Source organism: Hemiscyllium ocellatum, chromosome 44, assembly GCF_020745735.1.
Source record: "Hemiscyllium ocellatum isolate sHemOce1 chromosome 44, sHemOce1.pat.X.cur, whole genome shotgun sequence".
Lineage (NCBI taxonomy): Eukaryota > Metazoa > Chordata > Chondrichthyes > Orectolobiformes > Hemiscylliidae > Hemiscyllium > Hemiscyllium ocellatum.
In genome coordinates this window covers 1,934,486-1,959,481 of record NC_083444.1, presented here as the reverse complement: position 1 = coordinate 1,959,481, position 24,996 = coordinate 1,934,486, and the positions used below count along the sequence as shown (strand labels likewise).

General features: G+C 42.7%; 1 protein-coding gene across 1 annotated transcript in view; it reads right to left on the bottom strand.

Annotated features, from left to right (window-relative positions):
• Positions 1-5,817: 5,817 nt before the first annotated feature.
• Positions 5,818-24,996, bottom strand: part of LOC132835154 (very long-chain specific acyl-CoA dehydrogenase, mitochondrial-like) — a 93,081-nt gene continuing 73,902 nt past the window's right edge. The window contains exons 15-20 of the mRNA XM_060854488.1: positions 23,512-23,609; positions 21,908-21,980; positions 18,067-18,139; positions 17,623-17,695; positions 10,253-10,328; positions 5,818-9,333 (exon numbers count right to left, since the gene is read on the bottom strand). Coding sequence (XP_060710471.1) covers positions 9,196-9,333; positions 10,253-10,328; positions 17,623-17,695; positions 18,067-18,139; positions 21,908-21,980; positions 23,512-23,609 — 531 coding nt within the window. The 3' untranslated portion in view covers positions 5,818-9,195. The remainder of the gene's footprint in view (positions 9,334-10,252; positions 10,329-17,622; positions 17,696-18,066; positions 18,140-21,907; positions 21,981-23,511; positions 23,610-24,996) is intronic.

The following is a 24,996-nucleotide window of genomic DNA, read 5'->3' as shown; positions in this document are numbered from 1 at the left end:
AGGTGGAAGATGCGAGTTTGTTTCAGGACATGGTTGAGGAGTTTCAGGGCAGAGTAAATGACCTGGGAGTTGCTGTGGGAGAGGGACTCCCTGAGATTCTTGCAGCGAGAGGAGGAAAACTTCTTCAAGGCAGGCATCCTCGCAAGAGGATTTGCAGTAGGGTTAAAATCGAGGTAAAAACAATGACTGCACCCCCTCTCCCCCCGACATATCACCTTCACCCTCTCCCCCACTTACCTATTGTACTCTATTCTACTTTCTCCCCACCCCCACCCTCCTCTCATTTATCTCTCCACGCTTCAGGCACTCTGCCTGTATTCCTGATGAAGGGCTTTTGCCCGAAACGTCGATTTTACTGCTCCCTGGATGCTGCCTGAACTGCTGTGCTTTTCCAGCACCACTCTAATCTAGACTCTGGTTTCCAGCATCTGCAGTCATTGTTTTTACCCCATGGTTGAATCAGGCAATCAGTGATCCTGGGAATAAACAGTGCCTGTGAGCATTTGCATCTTACTCTGGTACTCATTGGATTTACAATTTATCAGAGTGGGCAGTCGCACTTTCCAATAACAGAGGTAGTTACAATTACAACCTCTTTTTATTTAAGGTACCCCAAAATGTTGACTCTCCTGCTCCTCTGATGCTACTTGGCCTGTTGTGCTTTGTACAGCTCCACATTTTATCAAGCATACACTTGATAAAACAGCTTACAAGTAACTTTAAAGGGTTTGTAGGCAGTCTCTGCTATCCACCCCTAAACGTGCTGACTAATTCTGGAGTACCCAGTCTGTCACATCCCAAGAACTAAAACCCATTCCCATTCACAGTGTTGTTATCTTATCTAAACAAAGAATGATTCTGAAATAGTTAAAGTTTTCATTTGAATAGCAACTTCCCAAAGAAATTTGTAGCCAAATAATCACAATGTGATCACAGCTGCAATTTAGTAAAAATGGCTACCAATTTGTATTTACGTGCCAGAGTTGGAAGGTTCCAGATATTCCAACCCTACAATCTGAGCTGACACTCCCTGTGCAATGCTGAGTGACGTTTTGCAGAGTTGAAAGGCCACCTTTTAACAGTGTAAGAAATAGGAGCAAAAGTAGGCAGTTTGGCCCCTCAAACCTATTCAACAAACTCATGGCATGGAGTAAGTTGAGGGGTGACTTGGTTGAGGAACATTGATCTTCATTTCAAAGGAAATGAAGTATAAAAGTAGGTATCTAGTTAGACCACAAGTGGAACACTGAACAGGGGAGGCGATAACCTAGTGGTATTATTGCTAGACTATTCATCAAGAGACGCATGTCATGCTTTGGGGACCTGGGTTTGAATCTCACCATGGTTTATGCTGAGATTTGAATTTGATTACAATTTTTAAAAAACTGATTTAAGACGCTAATAAGAACCATTAAACAATTGTCAGTAACAATCCATCGGATTTACTCGTTTCTTTAAGGAAGGATCTTATCTGGTCTGGCCTACAAGTGACTCCAGACCCACAGCAATGTGGTTGACTCTTAATTACCCTCTGGATAACTAGGGACAGACAATAAACACTAGCCTAGCTATTGATATCACATCACATGAATAAACTCAAAAAAACTCTTTGGCCCTTTATCTTGGAAGGGTATACTGGCATTGGCAGCAGACAACCGAAGGTTCCCCAGACAGCTACCAGGTATGGAGAGACTATCTCATGAGAAGAATTGAGTAGGTGTGACCTGTACTAGAAGAGTGAGAGGTGACTTTATTGAAACATGGAAGATTCTTAAGGCATTTGACACAATAAATACAGAAGGGTTGTTTCATCTTGTGGGTGAGACTAGGACCAAAGGGTATAGTCTCAGAAAAAGGGGACACACAATTAAGACAGAGATGAGGAGGAATTTCTTCTGTCGGAGGATTGTAAATTCTTTCCCATAAAGGGCTGTTGAAATTGAGTCATTAAGTAAATTCAGGACTGAGATAGGGTTTTAATCTGTAAGGGAATCAGGGGTTATGGGGGAAAAGCCAAGAAAGTGGAGTTGAAGAGTACCAGATCAGCCATGATCTCATTGAATAGTACAGCAGACTCAATGGGCTGAATGGTTGTTGTGGTTCTGTTCGCCGAGCTGGGAGCTTGTGTTGCAGACGTTTCGTCCCCTGTCTAGGTAATATCCTCAGTGCTTGGGAGCCTCCTGTGAAGCACTTCTGTGATGTTTCCTCCGGCATTTATAGTGATTTGTACCTGCTTCCGGTTGTCAGTTCCAGCTGTCCGCTGCAGTGGCCGGTATATTGGGTCCAGGTCGATGTGCTTATCGATTGAATCTGTGGGTGAGTGCCATGCCTCTAGGAATTCCCTGGCTGTTCTCTGGTTGGCTTGTCCTATAATAGTAGTGATGTCCCAGTCGAACTCATGTGACTTGGCATCTGAGTGTATGGCTACTAAGGATAGCTGGTCGTGTCGTTTCGTGGCTAGTTGGTGTTCTTGGATGCGGATCGTTAGCTGTCTTCCTGTTTGTCCTATGTAGTGTTTTGTGCAGGCCTTGCATGGGATTTTGTACACTATGTTGGTTTTACTCATGCTGGGTACCGGGTCCTTCGTTCTGGTGAGTTGTTGTCTGAGAGTGGCTGTTGGTTTGTGTGCTGTTATGAGTCCAAGTGGTCGCAGTAGTCTGGCTGTCAGTTCAGAAATGTTTTTGATGTATGGTAGTGTGGCTAGTCCTTTGGGTTGTGGCATGTTCTCATTCCGTTGTCTTTAGTACACCAGAACTGCAAAAAGAGGAACACCTATACAATGTATTTGCCAAAAACGGATGCCCCCGCAATTTCATCAACAGATGCCTAAGGGAAAGATAACGGAATGAGTATTGTTAAGAAGTCATACGTTGTGTTAGGTATCATAGGTAGAGGGATTGAGTTCCAAAGTCGCAAAGTCATGCTGCAACTATACAAAATGCTGGTGAGGCCTCACTTGGAATATTGTGTCCAGTTCTGGTCGCCCCATTACAGGAAGGATGTGGAAACATTGGAAACGGTGCAGAGGAGATTTCCCAGGATGTTGCCTGGTCTGGAGGGAAGCTCTTCTGAGGAAAGGCTGAGAGACTTGGGTCTGTTCTCACTGGAAAGAAATCTAAGAGGACATTTGATAGAGACATACAAAATGATCAGAGGATTAGATAGAGTAGACTGTGAAAGTCTTTTTCCTAGGATGATGACGTCAGCGTGTACGAGGGGGAATAACTACAAATTGCGGGGTGATAGATTGAAGACAGATGTCAGAGACAGGTTCTTTACTCAGAGAGTGGTAAGGGCGTGGAATGCCCTACCTGCCAATGTAGTTAACTCAGCCCCATTAGGGAGATTTAAACAATCCTTGGATAAGCTCATGGATGATGATGGGACAGTGTAGGGGGATGAGCTGAGAATAGTTCACAGGTCGGTGCAACATCGAGGGTCGAAGGGCCTTTTGTGCACCGTATTGTAATATGTTCTATGATTCTGGAGGGAGGTGTTAATCCAGAGACCCAAGTAATGTTCTGGGAACCCAGGTTTGAATCCTGCCCTGCCAGATGGTGGAATTTGAATTCAATAAAAGTATGAAATAGAGAGTCTTATGACATCCATGAATCTCTTTTCAATTGACAGGAAAAATACATCTGGTTCATTAATGTCCTTTAGGGAAGGAAAATGCTATCCTTCCCTGATTTATCCTACATGTGGCTCCAGACCCACAGCAATGTGGCTGACTCTTAACTGCCCTCTGGGCAATAAATGCTGGCTTGGTCAGGGATGCACTATTCCATGAATCATTCTAAAAGTATCCCATAGCCCATGTAGAGAAGACAGGTGGAGACAAATCTCTGAGTTGTCTCGATGGTGAGAAATTGGGAGACAGTGAGTTTTGAGAAGATTTGTAGCTCAGGTTGAGGTTCTGGATGTAAGTTTTTTCACGAGGTAAAATGTTCGTTTTCAAATGTTACATCACCATACTAGGTAACATCATCAGTGAGACTCTGGTGAAGCGCTGGTGTTAGTGACACCCTTTCTATTTGTGTGGTTAGGTTTCCTTTGGTTGGTGACATCATTTCCTGTGGTGATGTCATTTCTTGTTCTTTTTCTCAGAGGGTGGTAAATAGGGTCTAAATCAATGACTTTGTTGATAGAGTTCCGGTTGGAATGTGATGCTTCTAGGAATTCTCATGTGTGTGTCTCTATTTGGCTTGTCCTAGGATGGATGTGTTGTCCCAGTCAAAGCAGTGTCCTTCCCATCTCTATGTATCTGTATGTATCCTGAATCATGCTGTTTGAATGTCCTTCTGCACGTGCTCACAGATCTGTGGGTTGACAATTGGTGTGTTCACTCATACAACCTAGAGCAGAACCTGAGGAGACACCACCCTCAAATTGAAAGAGCTGTCTCCACCTACGACAGCATTGTGTCACATTCTGTTATACTGAAGTTGCTACATAAATGCTGGTGGACATTGTTTAGAATATAGTCAGCACCATTCCATGGGTGGATCTGGCTTCTCGTGTTACAAAAGGGCTGCTCATATGTAGTAAGATGTGGGACTATTACAGTATTTACACACAAAACTGACCTGACTGAATCATGTAATTGGTTGCCCATAGTCCCAAAATTGATTCAATGTTTTTGGTTCCAAGCTTGCCACCTAATTCCACCCCGCCTCCCCCTTCCGACCCCCCACCGAGTATTGTTGAAAAAAAAACAAGAAATATTTTGTCAAAGCTTTTGCTCTTTCACCTATCAGGACTATTTGCAAGAATACCATTTCCAGGGGGAAAATCATTTATACGACATGAGGGGAGTACACTGGTTTGATGGAAAGTGAAAACGTGGTTGTTAGATGTGTTGTCATGGACAATGCACCAATTAATGATGACTGACAGTTAACCGCCAGGATTTTGTAAAGTTCTAAATCAGAAAGTTTGACTGCAATTGGTTAGTGTTTTGCACTGAAAAATGAACCAAGTGTCTGTCCCTTGTTGAATTGAAACAGCTGCAGTGTGTAGAGAACAGGGCACACAGTCCAAATAACAATCCTAATTTTCTTTTCCTCATATTACCTCTGGCTATTTGTTGCCAATCTTCTTACACCTGTGTTCCTCTAATTATGGATATTAGCGGATAGAGTCTTTCAATTTCTCAAAGATATATGTCTCAACAATTAAAGAACTGTGAAGTTTTGGTATCTGCTGCTTTGAGTTTTGCCGTAAGTGTGCAGATAGCCACAGTTGCTTCTTCTGATCCGGATTCTTCTCCTTGGTGTCACTATGTAGAAAGAACACCCAGTCTCTGCAACAAGTGACAGTAGACAAGCTGGCAGGCAAATCATTGGGAAGTGTACCAGTTGACAACATGAAAGGAATGTCTCTGAAAAGTATAAATGATGAAATGAACCAAGCACATTAAATTCTGAATACCATTTTACAACAGCACCAGACTATGGTCAGAAAGAATAAAAATCAAAGGAATATTAGAACATAGAAAAATAGAACATAGAAAAATACAGCGCAGTACAGGCCCTTCGGCCCTCGATGTTGCACCGACCAAAGCCTACCTAACCTACACTAGCCCAATAACCTCCATACGCCTATCCAATGCCCGCTTAAATGACCATAAAGAGGGAGAGTTCACCACTGCTACTGGCAGGGCATTCCATGAACTCACATATTGAAATTATGCCATGATTATTTGCCACATCATGAATTCAAACAGTGTAGCAGCCAGGGCTAGAGAAATTAAATTTTAAAACAAAAGTTGTGTTGCCGAGTGGAATGCATTTTGAACATGACACAAATGAACATGACTTGCAGAGAAAGCAACTTTATTTGGAAGCTACTTTTTTAAAATAAAAATCAAAAGTATCCAGAATAATATTTATTACAAAGAAATAGAAGGTACATTATCACTGATAGTGTGCAGTCATGAGGCTTCTGCAATTCTTAATTTGCCCCATTGCACTCTTTCCTACACATGCACACTATAGAGAGAGTACTGAATCGATATTATGTACGATGAACATTGGTGTAGTTCTATTGTTCACTGAATGTGCTGAGGCCACATTGTGACGACAGCAAGTTGGACAAATGATTTCACAGTGATGGGAAAATGTAGTCTAAACTTGGAAATGGCCTGACTATACAGCAAGGCAGAGAGGGGCCCATTGCCACCAGGGAACTCCGAACACCAGTTTGATGCTGGATGCCAGTGACTGCTATCCAAATTCTATGTTTCTGCTATGAACGCAACCTATCATTCCGTGACACAGAATCACACAGCATACAGAAGGCCATTTGGCCCACTATGCCTGTTTTAGCTCTTTAAATTTTCAAAACTCCTTAATCTTTCCTCTCAGACAAGAAAATCCCCTCCTTTGTCCAGAGATTAAATTATGAAGATAGATTACACAAACTCTTTTATTCCCTGCAATGCAAAAGGTTGCAAGGCAATTTAGTACCTTGGAAAAATTCAAGACCGGTTAGAAAGAGGGAATCGTTTCTGTTGGTGAGAGGGGATAGGTGGGAGTATCTAAAAATCAGAGAGACAATTCTGGAGACATGTTAGGAAACACGTTGAAACTTTGTTCAAAAGTTGGTACAAGGGTAGAGTTGGTACAAGTGCAGAGTTGGTACAAGTGCAGAGTTGGTACAAGTGCAGAGCTGGTAGAGGGGTAGAGCTGGTAGAGGGGTAGAGCTGGTAGAGGGGTAGAGCTGGTAGAGGGGTAGAGCTGGTAGAGGGGTAGAGCTGGTAGAGGGGTAGAGCTGGTAGAGGGGTAGAGCTGGTAGAGGGGTAGAGCTATTTCCCTCAATCAGTAGGTGCTTGCTCAATTAATAATTTTAATTTGAGATGGACTGATTTTTGCTACGATTTGGAGATGCCGATGTTGGACTAGGGTGTACAAAGTTTAAAGCTGGTGTTGTGTGATTTTGATTTTTGCTAGACTTGAGAGACAGATTAGGAGACAAATCAACCATGATCTCATTGAATGACAAAACAAACTTGATGGACTAAATGGTCTCCCCCTTGTCCTTATGAAGTGGCCCAGTGATAGACACAGTCTTCAGTGCACAACCTGAGCGGAGTCTACCATTGAGGTGCCAGGTTGAGGGGTTGCAATATGTCACAGACAGGGAGGTATTATGGAGAATGGTGTTTGGAGAGGCTTAACCCTAATCTGAAAGCAACTTCCTCTTTGATCAGAGAACCATTAAAAGATAAATTGAGGCAATAGAACTGACAGCATGTTAAAGTGGACTTAAAAATGCATAGGATAATAAATTGTTGACTCTTTTAAAACTACAAACAGCTCCCAGAATGACAGATTAGTCCTGCGTTTCTTTGCCTGATTATCTTACGATAAGACTTTTACATTTATGTGCACATGGTTGGAAATCTGAATTCTGGGACAAATATGGCCAGTGGTTCCCTGGGCAAACAGGCAATGGCCTGCAGCTTATTCTGATGAACAGGGGACAGGATGGGCAATCGTTGCTGTCAACATCTCTGTACAAAGGTTCAAATGAATTTACATACTGGCCAAACTCCTCTCTCTAAATCACAATCATAGGCACCCTAATAATAATAAACACATTCTGCCTGGTTTATAACTGTATGGCTTATAGTTAATGCAGCAATCGGGAATCTGGGGGTGGGTTTGGTTTTAATCTTTGCGAGAGTTACATGTGCTCGATTTAAGTTTCTTTCAGCAATGGTGATCCAACTCTTTTCAATCAGGGATTTTGAATGAATACTGTTAGCAAGTTCCAGCAAACACACAACATTACTTACTGGAACATGACCAGCATCTCTCAGCGGCAGAGGGTTGTGAGGCTGCTTCGGGCCCATGAAGCCTGGAGTCACCATTTTTTTGCTTTTGGCTGGTGAGTTACAGTTCACAGGGCAATGCAAAGAACGATTTAAAACACCAACAAAAATACAACAATTAGGCTCTTTCAGGGCGGCCTTGCTGCACACTGGCCCCAGTTATTGCTCTCCAATCGCACTCACAGAACAGGAAGTATTTTAGAAAAGAGATTTCTGCAGTTCAAGCTGTTGATTTGTTGCAAATTCAGCTTCCAATTCAATTGTCTTTATTTTTCTGATTTAAACTGGCAGATATTAAACCTGCATCGTTCATGTGAGAAATATGTAATGACTCTAATCACTAAATTTTCAGCAAAGATACAAGACACTATCGGGACTTTGCATTGAAATGTGTCTGCCAACTATGGCAACTGAGGATGGACTTGCTTCCTCAGACTGAATGATTTTTTAAAGAAAGTGCCCACATATTCTGCAGAATCGAGCAAGTTTCAAATAATAGCAGCAATGTCAACATACTGATGATGAACCTGCTGCAGCTTCTGGCAGAACCTTATACCTCCTCTCTGTCTAATAGTTGTAAAGAACATGAATGAATGTCAGGCACTGTAAAACATTCCCATCAAACACTCCCTGTGGACGGTGTTAGCTATGGAGTAAAGCTCCTTCTATACTGTCCCTCCTCAAACATCGCAGGGTAATGTAACCAGACCTCTATCAGAATGTACCCAGTTATACTTTTTCCTTCAATTTTTAATGGGCTATTAAGGTTGCTGACTCAAACAATAGTTGTATATCCCTGATCTTATGGTGGTTAAGAGCAAACCATATTTCTCCGGGCCTGGCGTCACATGTAGGTCAGACTGGGTAAGATCAGCTGATATCCTCTAAATGACACAGATGGGAGTTTACAACCAATGATGATAGTTGTCATGGTCACCACGACTGTAATCGACATTCAATTCCAGAACCATTGACTGAATTTAAATTCTCCAGCTGCTTTGGAGAATTTAATTTTGGAGAATGTGAACCCAAGTCCCCAGGGCATTAGTCTAGGCCTCTGGATTACTAGTCCAGTTACATTACCACTATGCCATTGTCAGGACTGTTATTAAATGAAGCCCTAGTGATAATGCTAGTGGTTAACAAGTGCAAGGATAAATGTAATTCATTTGGGCATTACTACTTAAAACTTTTCCAGGACTCAAAACTGCAACAGCACCAATCATGGCATTCCCAGTCTGAAACGAAGATCAGTGTCAGTAATTAAACTTTCCAATTTTTAAAGACCGAGGTGTTAGATCCTGAGTAGATCTGACTGTGGATTTACATTCTGATCTGGCAAGGCAGAGTGGTTTCCCTTTTTAAAATCCCAAGGGATGAGGATTCACGATGCCACCATTGCTCACCACCGCTGCTGAAATAGCCCGCATGTTCTTGAAGGCCCGCTTGGCAGAGCTGGAAGTGAGGGCATTCAGATTGTCTGTAATGCGAGCGTATGCCTAGAAGTACAAATCCTTGTTTATTAACGCAATATATGTACATAGTCATTTCATACTGAATACGATAACTTTACTTAGTTAGGTCTGTACTTGCTTGGGTGTTAAAAGATTAAAGGATGATCTAAATGTAATATCTAAATGATTAACGGATTTGATCGGGTTGAAGAAACCATTAGTTCCAGTATTGGAGAGTCCAGAACAAGGGAGCAGAACCTTAAACTTGGAGGCAGGTGTGATGTCAGGAAGCATTTCTTAATCACAGGGGAAGTAGAAAGCTGAAACCACCTCCAATAAAAAAAAAGCTGGAAAATTTAAAATGAGGTTGGTAGATTTTTGATGGTACTTTATTTTTTCAGGATAGGAGTGTGCCATTGGCTGTACCAGAATTTGTTTCCCATTCCTAACTGCCCTTGAACGGAGTGGCTTGCTCAGCCATTTCAGAGGATGATGTGTAAGTACCATGTTGGACTGGCGTGGACAAAGCCAGAGGTCCCACAATACCGGGTTACAGACCAGTGTTATTTGAAATTGCAAGCTCTCTGACTGTTGGCCCTTCATCATCTGACTTCTGATTTATTTCAGAGGATCGTTAAGAGTCAACCATATTGCTCTGGGTCTGGAGTCACATGTAAGCCAAAATAGATTTGGACTGCAGATTTCCTGCCTTGACATTAGTGAACCAAAGGGTTTTTAGAACAATCAATGACAGCTTTTCTAGTCACCATCACTAAGACTAGCTTTCGATTCCAGGTTTATTGGCTGAATTTAAATGTTAAGATAAACGTCAGCTATGATCTGACTGAATGAAGGAAGGCTGGCCAGGGAGCACTAGAATATTGAGTTTGAAGGGGACAAAGGCAGAGATGATGGTTTCGTCTATACAAGATAGTTCTGGGTGGACACAAATGATAGCACCAACCTCAATGCACCAGGTGTCACAGAGCAGTTTCTCATGTTGAGCAGTCGCATGACCTTGGCTCAGAGAACGGGAAGCCCTGTGAGTGACCAAATGGACAATAGTTTAGACAAAGATGCTGCACGACCAAGCAAGACAGAAACACGGTTGAATAGTCAATAGATGGGTTAACATTTCAGAGAGACCTTTCACAAAGACAGAAGGAAGCCATTCAGCCCCTCCAAACTGATACACTATACAATTAGATCTGAGGAATAACTTGACCTAACTGCCTCAGTTCTGCAACCTTTAACCCCTTAATCCAACAAAAATATACCCATCTTAGCCTTGACATTTTCAATTCTGTCTCAGTCTAAACAGTTTTTCTTAAGGGGAGAAAAGTCTAGATTTCCACTCACCTTTGTGACAGGAAATGTTTCTTGATATAAACCCTGAATGGGCCTAGTTTGAATTTGAAGGTTTTGCCCCCTTGTACCAGCTTCTCACCATTTGCACACCCAGCCACTCTCGCTGGAAGGAATACTCCATTGAACCTTTGAAACCCTTTAATAATCCTGAGCATCTTGATGAGATCACTCCCTGATCTTCTACACAAGTCTGTATAAACCTGCCCACCTAATTGAAACCCATCGTCATTCTAGTGAATCTGCGTTGCACCAATCCCGGAGCCAGTACCTCCTTCCTGCAGGCCAGTGACCAGGTCAGAAGTGAACTTAGTTTAGTGATAAGTATCCTGGTGGCTCAGGGTGCTGAAGAGAGGTTGTCACTAATCTGTTTCCAGATATTCACCCCTCGCTGACACCATTTTGGGAGGGTGACTGATCAGATCTGCATACACAAGGTCTCCCTAACTTACTTACACACCGTGAGCAGGGTTTTCCAGTTAGGGCTTCAGAGGACATCCCAGATATATGCTAATCTCAAGCCAGGCACACGGATCGAGACTTGCGCGCATTCTATTCTCACAAACAATGTTTCTCGCAACAGAACACTGACAAAAAGCAAAAACATTTTCTAACGAGTGACAAACAGGATATGGTTCTACAGCATTCACCTCACTACTTATCAGGCTTCTGCTCAGTATTAATATAACAATTTTAGAATATGAACTGGGAATAAGAATGAACACATTTTCTCCACAGACTAAGCGCTCTTAATCCCATCGTGGACTTTAACAATTTACTTATAGAAGAGCTATTTGTTTTATTTTCTAGTTATCGTTAAGAAAAAGGTAGATAGATTCTTGATTAAACAAAAGAGTTAAAGGTTATCAGGGTTAGACAGGAATGAAGAGATGAGGCTACAACCAGATTATACTTGATCTTATTGAGCAGTCTCAAAGGGCCAAATGGCCCTCTCCTCCTCCCAATGTGTATGTTCAAATGTAGAACCTCAGTTTATCTAATGTAGTAACTAACAGCTCCACTTACCAGGTAGCCTGCCTAACTGAACCTTCCCATTAACCAGAAGGTTCTGTGGGCAATTCTCTTAATTAAGCTAATCTTTGCCCTACTCTTCTGATGTATGTAGCTCTGCCCCTACTTCACTTGATCTTTTCAGTCCAATCCACTCAACATTCATTGACTGTGGAAATAGCTTCCCCTTACTGCTATCAAAATCTCTCAGTAATCCAAATAACTCAATTAAACCTTTCATTGACTTTCTCTGCTCTATGGAGGAGAACAATCCAGCTTTTCAGTCTCTCCACATGAACTAAAGTTCTTCATCCTGGAACCATTCTGCACATTTTCCCTCAGTCTTGGACATTATTGTGGGTTCACATGTTGAAGGTTACTATATAAAATATAACAAAATCCTCAGATTCCACTGACGGAAAGTTCAAGCAGAAAAAGCACTGAAATAAAAAGAATGTTTTTTTTAAAAGTAGCTCAAAGCTATATTATCTTTTAAAAAAATAAATTTCCACTCAGCAAGTTGTCAACCACAGGGTAAACTGGTTAAGTGTGGGAGGAAGTGCTGCGGACAGTCTGGCTCAGAGATGGTGTTTGGATAGGAGATAAAAAGGGTCCATTTCCAATGAGGTGTCTTCACATGGCAATCAGGTTTTATCTGACAGCTGGCGCAGAACCTAAGACAGTGAGTTTAGAAGCTGAAGACAGAAAGACTTCCATTTCTACAGCCCCTTTCACCACTTCAAAACATCCCAAAGCACTTTCTGAACAATGAAAGAGTTTTGCAATACAGGAACCATTGTAACACCAGGAAACCTACAGCACATGGACTACACAGGGTTTCAAGGCAGCTGCTCACTACCATCTTCTCAGAGACACCTAGGAAAGGGCAAGAAATGTTGGCCCAACTAACCACACCCACGTCCCACAAGTGAATAAAAACAAAGGCAGTCCATACGTGTAAAGCAAGGTCTCCGAAAAGTAAAACAATATTGGTGGAATGATAGAAGCCACTGGGATGAGCTGTCCTGCCATTCCTTTCCATCAACAGGAGGTAAGAAATAGGACTTTGGTTTACTGTTTCACCTGGAACAATTATTCACTGCTGGCCTGCTCTGATACAGCAAATAGCATTGAGCAATTCATGTTGTCTTAATTCCTGTCATCTGCACTCTATATTCTTGCCTTTATTACCTCTAGGCAAAACCTATTGCAACAGACCCTTTTTTGCTCTTTCATATTCTATTATGTATGATTTATATTAATTACCTGGAGGAGGAATATTAATGAACTGTCGACAAGTTTGCAAAAGTCACAAAAATAGGTAGGAAGCAAGTGATGAGAATGACACCAAGTGTCTGCAGAGGGATATAGTCAGGTTAAGGTGGTTGACAAAAACTTGGCACAGGGCATGTAATATGGGAAAATGCGAAATTATGCACTTTGGCAGGAAGAATTCAGGAGCTCAATATTATAGAAATGGAGAAAGACTGCAGAAATCTACAGCATAGAGGGATTTGGGAGCCCATGGACATTAAAAAAAAATATAATATCCAAGTTCAGAAAATAGTAGGGACGCCAAATGGAACACTAGCCTTTAGTTTAAAAGGAATTGAATATAAAAATAAGGGAGGTCTCCCTATAACTATACAAGGCATGAGTCAAACCTCAACTGAAACCAGTTTAATTCCCTTATCTAAGGAATTACATAACTGTACGGACGTATCCAGAGAAGGCTCGTTAGGCTGATTCTGCGTATGGAGGGAATATTTTGAGGCGAGGTTGAGTAGGTTTGGCCTATACTCAGAGTTTAGAAAAATGAGAGGTGACCTTATTGAAACATACAAGATTTTTAAAGTACTTAACAGTGTAGATGTGGAGAGGTTATTTCCTGTTGTGGAAGAGTCTAGGACCAAAATATATAATGCAAGGATTGTGAAGGTTTGTAGCTCAGGTTGAGGTTTAGGGTGTAGGTTTGCTCGCTGAGCTGTAGGTTTGATATCCAGACGTTTCATTACCTGGCTAGGTAACATCATCAGTGGTGACCTCCAAGTGAAGCGAAGCTGTTCTCTCCTGCTTTCTATTTATATCTTTCTCCTGGATGGAGTTCCTGGGGTTTGTGGTGATGTCATTTCCTGTTTGTTCTGAGGGGTTGCTAGATAGTATCTAGATCTGTGTGTGTGTGTTTATGGCGTTGTGGTTGGAGTGCCAGGCCTCTAGGAATTCTCTGGCATGTCTTTGCTTAGCCTGTCCCAGGATAGTTGTCCCAGTCGAAATGGTGGGTTTTTTTTCATCCTTGTGTCGAGCTACGAGGGAGAGAGAGTCGTGTCTTTTTGTGGCTAGCTGGTGTTCGTGTATCCTGGTGGCTAACTTTCTTCCTGTTTGTCCTACGTAGTGTTTGTGGCAGTCCTTGCATGGAATTTTGTAGATGATGTTGGTTTTGTCGATGGGTTGTACTGGGTCTTTTAAGTTTGTTAGTTTTTGTTTGAGTGTGTTGGTGGGTTTGGGTGCTACTAGGATTCCGAGGGGTCTCAGTAGTCTGGCTGTCATTTCTGAAACTTTCTTTGATATATGGTAAGGTGGTTAGGGTTTCTGGCTGTGTTAGGTCTGCTTGTCGTGGTTTGTTCTTGAGGAATCTGCGCACTGTATTTTTTGGGTATCCGTTCTTCTTGAATACGTTGTACAGGTGGTTCTCCTCTGTTTTCCGAAGTCCGCCTATGCTGCAGTGTGTGGTGGCTCGTTGAAAAAAAACCACCATTTCGACTGGGACAGGCTAAGCAAAGACATGCCAGAGAATTCCTAGAGGCCTGGCACTCCAACCACAATGCCATAAACACACACACAGATCTAGATACTATCTATCAACCCCTCAGAACAAACAGGAAATGACATCACCACAAACCCCAGGAACCCCATCCAGGAGAAAGATATAAATAGAAAGCAGGAGGCAGCCACTGATGTTACCTAGCCAGGTAGTGGAACGTCCGGATATCAAACCTACAGCTCAGCGAGCAAACCTACACCCCAAGATATATAATCTTGGATTAAGGAGTCACACATGCAAAACAGAGATGAGGTGGAATTTCTTTATCAGAGCATAGTGAATCAATGGAATTCTTTGTCACAGAGGGATGTTGAGGGTGAGTCATTAAGTACACTGAAGACATGTCCAACATTTCCAAAAAGGGATGCGACAAAATGTGAAAGAGATGGATCTCCGTCGCTGAGTCTTTAGATTTCTGCTCAGAAAGGAGATTGAGGGTGATGGGATAAAAAAGCAGGAAAGCGGAGATGAGAGTTATCAGATCAACCACGATCTCATTGAATGTCAGAGCAAACTCAATGGGCTGAAAGGTGTTCTGCTCCTATGTCTTATGGTTGACTCTCTGTACACTTACATCATCCAAATGTTAGCTGCCCATGTCATGACTCGCACCAAGTCCTGTTCTACTGTGCTGCTTCTTCGCCACTCTTAACATTGTTTCCAAAATCCTCCATGGCTTTGCTTGACCTGTTCTCTGTTCCCTTCTCCAGACTAATAATTCTCTGGGATCCTGTGTGCTTATCTCACTGGTCTCGAGCTTCCTGATCTTAATTAGACATAGAACGTCACAGCGCAGTACAGGCCCTTCAGTCCTCGACGTTGTACCATCCTGTGAAACCGATCCGAAGTCCATCTATCCTGCACTATTCCATTCTCGTCCATATGCCTATCCAATGAGCATTTAAATGCCGTAAAGTTGGTTAGTCTACTACTGTTGCAGGCAGCGTGTTCCATGCCCCTACTACTCACAGGGTAAAGAAACTCTCTCTGACATCTGTCTTATATCTACCACCCCTCCATTTGAAGCTATGTCCCTTTGTCCTAGCCATATTATCTGAGGAAAAAGTCTCTCACTGTCCGCCCAATCTAACCCTCTGATTATCTTATATGTCTCAATTAAGTCACCTCTTACCCTTCTCTCTAACAAAAACAGCCTCAAGTCCCTCAACTTTTTGTTGTAAGACTTCCCCTCCATACCAGGCAACATGCTAGTAAGTCTCCTCTGAACCCTTTCCAAAGCTTCCACATCCTTCCAATAATGTGGTGACCAGAACTGTACGCAATACTCCAAGTGCGGCTGCATCAGAATTTTGTACAGCTGCAGCATGACCTTATGCTTCCAAAACTCAATCCCTCTACTAATAAGAAGCATACGCTGTGTGTTAGCTTTTAACAACCCCATCAACCTGGATAGCAACTTTGAGGGATCTATGTACATGGACACCAAGATTTCTCTGCTCATCCACACTACCAAGAATCTTACCATTCGCCCAATACTCTGCATTCCTGTTACTCCTTCCAAAGTGAATTATCTCACACTTTTCTGCATTAATCTCCATTTGCCATCTCTCAGCCCAGCTCTGCAGCGTACCTATGTCCCTCTGTAGCCTACAACATCCTTCGGGACAATCCACAACTGTACCGACCTTAGTGTCATCCGCAAATTTACTAACCCCCCCTTCTACACCCTCATCCGGGTCATTTATAAAAATGATGAACAGCAGTGGACTCAAAACAGATCCTTGCGGTACACCACTAGTATCTGAACTGTAGGATGAATATTTCTCATCAACCACCACCCTCTGTCTTGTTTCAGCTGGCCAATATCTGATCTGAACTGCTAAATCAACCCCATGTCTTTGTATTTTGTAGAACAGCTACCATGGGGAACCTTATCAAACACCTTACTAAATCCATATACACCACATCAACTGACATACCCTCATCTACCTGTTTGGTCACCTTCTCAAAGAACTCAATAAAAGTTTGTGAGGCCCTTCACAAAACCATGCTGACTATCCCTAATCAACTTATTCCTTTCAAGAGGATTGTAAATCCTCTCTCTTATAACCTTTTCCAACACTTTACCCACAACCAAAGTAAGGCTCACTGTTCTATAATTACCAGAGTTGTATCTGCTGCCTTTCTTGAACAAGGGAACCACATTTGCTATCCTCCAGTCTTCTGGGACTATTCCTGTAGACAATGATGACATAAGGATCAAAGCCAAAGGCTCGGTAATCTCCTCTCTGGCTTCCCAGAGAATCCTAGAATAAATCCCATCCAGCCCAGGGGATTTATCTATTTTCACACACTTCCCAGAATTTCTAACACCTCCTCCTTGTGACCCTCAATCCCATGTTGTCTCGTAGCCGGTTTCTCAATATTCTCCTCAACAACATTTCTCTTTCCAGTGTGAATACTAACAAAAAATATTCACTTAGCACTTCCCCATCTCCTCTGACTCCACACACAACTTCCGACTCCTGTCCTTGATTGGCCCTAATCTTACTCTAGTCATTCTTTTATCCCTTATACAGCTGTAGAAAGCTCCAGGGCTTTCTCTGACCCTGTCCGGCAGCAACTTCTCACGTCCCCTCCTTCCTCTTTTCAGCTCGCTCTTTAGATCTTTCCTGGCTGCCTTCATTGCTCCACCACTGGGTGCTATACTGCAATTGCCTCCAAGCTCTGAAATTTCTAGCAGCTCCTTACACCTTTCTGCCTCTGCACCTCACTGTCAACCTTTTGAGGTGCTCCTTAAAACCCAACTCTGATCAAATTTTATGTCAGTTGATCCAATATCCTCACGATGACTTGTTCTATTTCATAATACACTTTTGAGGTGCCTTGGATCATTTAATACATTAAAAATGTAACATTACTGTAACCTACTCAAATTATGGAGATGAATTTGAAAGCCCACATTGCCTTAGAAGCCTGTCTGAATGAAGAGATACTCATCATGAGGCTTTTTGAAGCAAATTTCAAAAATAGGATTCACACCGAATTTACTTCTCACCATCCCAGAACTCAGCAATAGTTGCAAACGGTGACTGTATTTCATGTCATGCACAGCGCTTGCAGAAAGGAAAGCATGAACATGTGAATCAACTGCATCTTCACTGCAAAGTACTTACCGGGAGAGAACCACTACCATGGCATACAAGTCAATGGCACTATCTGCAACCCTGTTCAGCAGGAACTGTTCATCTGTAAAATCACACAAAACAACAGTGTTAGAAACTGCTCAAGGTACACCAATAACGCTCTGCAGAGAGGCTGTGTCAACCTAGCTTAATCACTGGCATTCTTCCTGTTGAGTCTGAGGTTGGTGTTCAAGCCTCATTAAAGACATTAGCAGATAATCCAAGCTGACAGTACCAGGGTAGCACAAAGGATCAGCAGACTGTTGGAGGATCAGTGCAGAGGGAGTGGCGGCATTGTTGGAAGGTCAGTACTGATGAGTGCTAGCCATCAGCGAAGATAAAATGGAAATCTTATGGAAGAATACAATATCAGCCTCTCTTTTTAATCACAATATCCATGCAACTTCAAACCTCACGTTTAACAACTGTTCTCACCTACAACTCTCTTGCCATATTTCAACAGCAGATCTTCTGTACCGCCACCAAATTTTTCAATAGCTTTCACTGCCTGTTAACAAACAAAACCATGGTCATTCAGAAGGCACACTTTGTAATATTAGGCCAGTAAATGAACACCACACAGGAAGTGGAGGGGGCCACTCAACTCAAGATGATACTACTTATTTAATGAGACCTTTGCCAAAATCTATACCAACTCCATCCACACGTATTAATTCTATATTCTTCAACTCCTTTGTCTAGCAATAATCTATCCATCTCCAATTTAAAGTTATTAATTGAGCTTTCTTTGTGGGGTGGAGGTCCACAGACTTGCTAACTATTACAGGGCTAAATATTTTTAAACTGACCCCTGACTTTAAGGTTTTGTCCCATTTCCTTAACTCCAGCCAATGGGAAATGTTTCTTGACCCTATCAGTTCCTTACAAAATCCTTAATCAAATCATTCCGTGGTCTTCTATCTTTCTGGGAGTATAGAAGCCCACTTTTGAAATAATTCCTCCTCAGATAGCAGGACTCTGGCACACTGTAATTTTGATCAAAAAGTATCGTTTTGACCTATTGGTCTTTTATCACAAGGGGGCTGACTACAAACAGTGATATTCCTATTGATATGGAGCTCTGCAGAGACCCTGTTGGGTTCAAATGCTGGGCCCTGCATCGTCAGGAAGGTGATAAGGTCATTGTAGAGGGAGCAGAGCAAATTAACCAGAATGATCCAGTACTGAAAGGATTAAATAATGACACTAAATTGCAGAGTAGGCTTGTATTCCCTTGGAAGGTGGAAGATTAAGGGGGACCAATTTGAAGTTGGAACAAAACTACTTTCTCACCAGTGCTTGCAGCTCTGTGCATCTGGTCACCACACTATAGAAAGGATGTGGAGACTTTGGAAGAAAGTGCAAATGAGACTTACTGGATGCTGCCTCGATCAGAGTGTATTGGCTACAAGCAGAAGTTGGACAAACTGGGATTGTTTTCGCTAGAGTGTTGGAGGCTGCCAGGCAACCCGATAGGTGTATATGAAATAATGGGAGGCATGGATAGGGTGGATTAGTCACTCTTTTTCCCAGGGTGAAAATGTCAAGTACCAGGGAGCATGGATTTAAAGTGAGAGGGGAAAGTTTAAACGAGATGTGCTAGGCAAGGTTTTTTGTTAAAAACGGAGGGCAGTAGGTGCCTGGAATATGCTGCCAGGGGAGGTGGTAACAGCAGATACAAGAGCAATGTTTAAGGGGCATTTAGTCAAACACATGAAGAGGCAGAGAATAGAGGGAATCAGTTTAGAACGGTATGTGGTCTGCACTGACATGATGGGCTGAAAGGCCTCTTCCTGTGCTGGACTGTTTTGTGTTCTATACTGTAGGAGTGGATTGGAGAACTGGGGAGGGAAGATTCAAGATGAGATTAGGTTAGATTCCTTACAGTATGGAAACAGGCCCTTCGGCCCTACAAGTCCAGACTGACCCTCTGGAGAGTAACCCTCCCAGACCCATTCCCTTACCCTATATTTACTCCTGACTAATGCACCTAACACTATGGGCAATTTAGCATGGCCAATTCACCTGACCCGCACATCTTTGGGCTGTGGGAGGAAACCCACGCAGACACGGGGAGAATGTGCAGACTCCACACAGACAGTCACCTGAGGTGGGAGTCGGTCCCTGGAGCTGTGAGGCAGCAGTGCTAACCACTGAACCACTGTGCCACCCCTTAATAATCCTGTATAATCTTAATATTCAAACCTCACTGTTTGAGAGTGCTATGAGGAAGCTTGCTACCAATCTGACTTGAAGATGATGTGGTTTGAGTCAGATTAAAATACCCAGCTTTTATAATATTTGAAAAGTCAAATGAGTGAAGGGGATTGAATAGGACTGCCCCTTCCCCAACCCTAGTAACCACATTAAATATTTTAACTGGTGACACTGAACGTACACTGAAGGTGACTCACAAAAAGTGAATTAGTATAAGGTGGGTTAGAAGAAACTGAATATTATATAGTAACAGAAATTAAGAGCAATACATTCTACCCTATATTACCATCAACATAGGGGGGAGGGGGTGTTTGGTAAGCGAAGGGGAAGTTCAGCAAAGTTTTCATCCGGAAACTGATTTGGTTTACTGACAAGTTTGTTTCAACAGAGGAGACTATGACTTTTTAAAATAAGAACCTGCTACTCATTCTGCTATTTCAGAATGCAAACTAACTCTCCACTACAAAAAGAAAAATCACATTTTTAAGTTTTAAAGAACCATCAGTTCATAAGCAAGTGTAATTCGGAATTTAAAATCGCTGTACATTAGAGGAGGAAAGCTCTTCTCTGTAGTCATTATCTTGTGGCCTGAAATCCCATTTTGTGACTTGAGCCAAAAATCTAGACTGATGTCCGAGCAGAGCACTGAGGGAGTGCTACACTGACAGGGGTACCAGGAATTGGATAGGACATTAAACTGAGGCTGCACCGTTCCTCTTGGATTAATGTTAATGACCACTACCTTAATGAATAATGGAATCCTCCCTGATGTCCTGGGACCAATCTGTATCTGATCACTAAAAACAGATGATCTGATGCTTCTCACATTGCTGAGGGGGGCATGTTTCCTATGTTATAGGAACGACAACCCTTGCAAAACAACTATAATGGCTGGGAGTCATTCTTGGGCCAGGTGAGGTGTGAACGGTGCTATTCTTTCTTCCATTCCTGATAATGGTCTGTTCTGGTTCTCTCTCACACATGGTTCAATCCCTGAGACCAGAAACCTGTAGATTTATCCAGTGAATAACGGAGTTACTCAGTTTCAGTCTCCTTATGTAAGGAAGGATATAGCTGCCTTAAAGGGGGTGTAATGGAGGTTAAAGGAGAAAGTGAGGACTGCAGATGCTGGAGATTAGAGCTTAAAAATGTGTTGCTGGAAAAGCGCAGCAGGTCAGGCAGCATCCAAGGAACAGGAGAGTCAACGTTTCGGGCATGAGCCCTTCTTCAGGAATGAGGAAAGTGGTGCTGAGGAAGGAGATGTGGCTGTGGTAACGAGTCTGTTTGAGAACGTGTCTGAAGAGCTTCTGTGCAGAGGAGATGACCTGGGTTGTGCAGTGAGAGAGGGACTCACTGAAATCCTTGTAGAGGGAGGAAGAGAGCTTCTTCAAGGAAGGCATCCTTGCAAGAGGATTCGCAGTAGGTTAAAATCTTCGAGGAGAAAGTGAGGACTGCAGATGCTGGAGTATCAGAGCTGAAAGTGTGTTGCTGGAAAAGCACAGGTCAGGCAGCATCCAAGGAACAGGAGATTCGACGTTTCGGGCATAAGCCCTTCTTCAGGAATGAGGAACGTGTAATGGAGGTTCACTGGATGAACTCCTTGCAAGATTTTATGAAAGGAAATTAACAGAACTGGGCCTGTTTTTCTGTAGAGTTTAGTTGAAACCTACAAAATTCTTAGCGGGTGGGAGTTGGTTGGATGAAGCCTATGGCAGGTGAGTCTCGACCCAGGAGCCATGGTCTCAAACTAAGGGCAGGCCATTCAGGATACGGGTTAGGGGAAATTTCTTCACTTAGAGAAGGGTGAATTTTTGTAATTCTCTACTCCAGAAGCTATGTAAACTCGAGCATTGAGCATGTTCAATGCAGAAATTGATATGCTTCTTAAGAATAATAACACCAACAGATGTGAAGGTAGTATCTCAATACCACTTTCCTGTACTATGAGCGGTAGAGTAGGCGCAACAGATTCAATAGCCTTCTGCTGTTCCTGTGTGTCAAATGAACTGCTTTCAGGCAGTATGTGTATAAATAGTGCTACTGAGAGTAGTGTACTCACCAGTTCTCCGCTTTGCTTCAGTTCTGGATGTACACTGTTACTCAGGCTCATGCCTGTACTAAGCCCAACCTTCCTGCAACAAGGAGGGAAACAAAGAGACACAATCAGGAGGGAAAGAGCCTCATGCTCACACTTCACCCCACAGTCCTAACGCCCGAGTACTGGACAGGCAGTGCAGATTAATTTACTTGCTTCCCTTTACAGGAGCACTTATCCATGTCAGAGACCATTCAACCACCACACCGTACATCAGATCTGCAAATTATATTATCAGCTCTTTAATCATGACAGGGTATTAAAGCGAAAGGAGGTCGATAGGAGCACTGGATAGCAATCCCAAATGGGTATCTTGACTGATTTTGATTTTGTTCCTTAATCCTCAGAGTTTATCACTTGTTTTTATGGGGCTTTTGGGTCCAGTGCAAAGAGAGACATATTGTCCACGCATGCACCTTATAGTCATCAGGACACAGACAGAATGCCAGATTTCAAAGGGAACAATTTATACTATCATGGAGAAGAAACTAGGGACTTCTGCAGGTTCCCAAGTGCAGAGATATAACGTATGCTCTTGATTCAACAGTGCCCTTGTGCACTTTTCCAGCAACACATTTTCAGCTCTGATCTCCAGCATCTGCAGACCTCACTTTCTCCTCAACAGTGTGTTGTGCAGTTCCCGATCACTAACGAGCTACGATCAGCAAACCTACCACAGAATGGAGTTTGAACAGACTCTTTCAAGGCTCTAGGGGCCCAACATATAGATCCCTCCGTGACTCCCAGCTACGAGATGAGGACAGTTACAATCCAGCTATCAGAGAATCTCATTCTGACCTAAGCACTTTGCTTCAGAAAAAGATGACATTGGACCCATCACTGAGTTTAATTAGAACCCGAATTATTACATTTATCAGTGAATGCAATCTTTAGAAGATCAAGCTATGCCACAATGGCAAACACTTCCTTTCCTGTCAGAAAGTTGAGACTTCAGGCAGCACTACAGGACATGAACACATATACAGACAGATACTCCCAGTGCAATCCTGAATGAAAGGTGCAATGTCAGAGGGTCAGTGCTGAGGGAGTGCCGCACTGTCAGAGGGTCAGTGCTGAGGGAGTGCCGCACTGTCAGAGGGTCAGTGCTGAGGGAGTGGGCACTGTCAGAGGGTCAGTGCTGAGGGAGCCCTGCACCATTAGGGGGGTCAGTGCTGACGGAGCGCTAAGTTGGAGGGTCAGTGCTGAGGGAGTGTTGCACTGTCGGAGGGTCAGCATTAAGGTAGGATGCACTGTCTAAGGATCAGTACTCAGATACTGTTGTACTATTGGAGAGTCAGCATACATATCGAGTGCTGCACTGTTGCAGGGTTAGTGCCAGATTCTCAGAGGGTCAGTATTCTCGGAGGGTCAGGACTGAAGGAGAGCTGTATTCTCAGAGGGTCTGTACTGAGGAAGTTTTGCATTGTCAGAGGATCCATACTGAGGGTATGGAGGGTCACTGCTTCAGAACGTGCTCATAGGAGAGGATAAGGTATGGGAAAATTAAAGAAACGGTTTGTCTTTGATGAGCTTGAACTGGTCACTGGAAGCAGTGTGGAGTCAGTAACCTTCGTGCCCGCTTGCTGATTTCACTCATTAACAGACTGGCATTTTCGATGGGATTCTTCAGGGCTGTCTGCAGTCCTTTTAGGCGATTCCCAGTGGTCTGCATAATAAAAAGCAAGGATACCAATCAGTCTGAGTCACTGCTTTTATATTAAAAACATGTTAAAATGCTTCAACAGGCAGAAAATGAAATAGACTTTGACTAAATGCTTGAAAGTATGTCAGGTCATTACTGAAATAGATCTAACAGGTAGGAATTTGAGAAGTTCCAATGCTTGGGATGAGGATAGAGGTGGTATTAGTGACCAAGATGACAATTAGGTTACCAAGGGAGGTCAGTACTGATTTGATTACACGTGGATAGTACATGGACAACAGAACAAGGCAACCTTGGAGTATGTAAAACCTCACTGCTTTTCTATACTTTCAGAAATCTCTCCACTGATTTAGATTTCTGGTCCCCAGCATTGCAAACCTCTGCACACTCCTATCCACCCAGTTCTCCTTTTCCTCTACTCTGGAAACAAAACCCTGCATCTACAATCACAGACAGGCAAAAGTGAGGACTGCAGACACTGGAGATCAGAATCTAGATTAGAGGGGTGCTGGAAAAGTTGCTGCCTGACCTGCTGTGCTTTTCCAGCACCACTCTAATCTATAATCACAGATACTCTGGATAATTGCTGCTGAGAAGACAGACACACCTTGCCTCAGTTGGTCATGTTGCCCTCTTTAAGACAAATGCATGGATGTTAAATTTTGAGCCAACAGAATTGTGGCAGTCTAAATTTTTACGGCTGATTAAAATTCCACATTTGTGCATTTTGTCACAAAGCTGATCCCTTTATTCTAAAAGCTGATCCTTTTCTCTAGGATAATGTGTCCTTGATTTTTTCCAGAGGGGTTGTAAACAGGTCAGGCTCTGATTACACTGGTTTGGTACAGAGCTGAAAAGGATTTTGAGAGGCCTTCTGTTTATATGTAAACAGATGAGACTTCAGGCCAAAGGGGTCATGTTTTAGAAGTGACCTGTATAATGAAAGGGGAGTGGTCAGCTCTAACTGAGCAGTTCAGCGCAGGACTGGTTGGGAGTTCAGCAGTGGACTGTGTGAACAGACTCTCTCTCTTTCTGCCCTTCTAACTTCAACCTGTAAACACCTGTTCCTTTTTTTTAAACTGTGTTTTAAGGGGGTTTGCTTAGTGGGACTGTTGTGTGTATTCAAAACAGCATAATTCTGTCTAGTTTGGGTAGACTGAGGTCTGTAGGGGTTCTTTAATATGTTCATGTTTTATTGTGCAATTTTGTGAATAAATTTTTGTCTGCTTTAAAACCTGGTAGTCAACCTCGCTAACTTACTCTGGGTAATTTTCACAGTACACCTATTGAAACACATTGCAAAGTTATGGTCTGGGCTGCCTGCTAAGAATATTTTGAGTGGTCAGGCATAGTCCAGAACAGATTGGGGACTCTTTGCAGGATTTTAAAC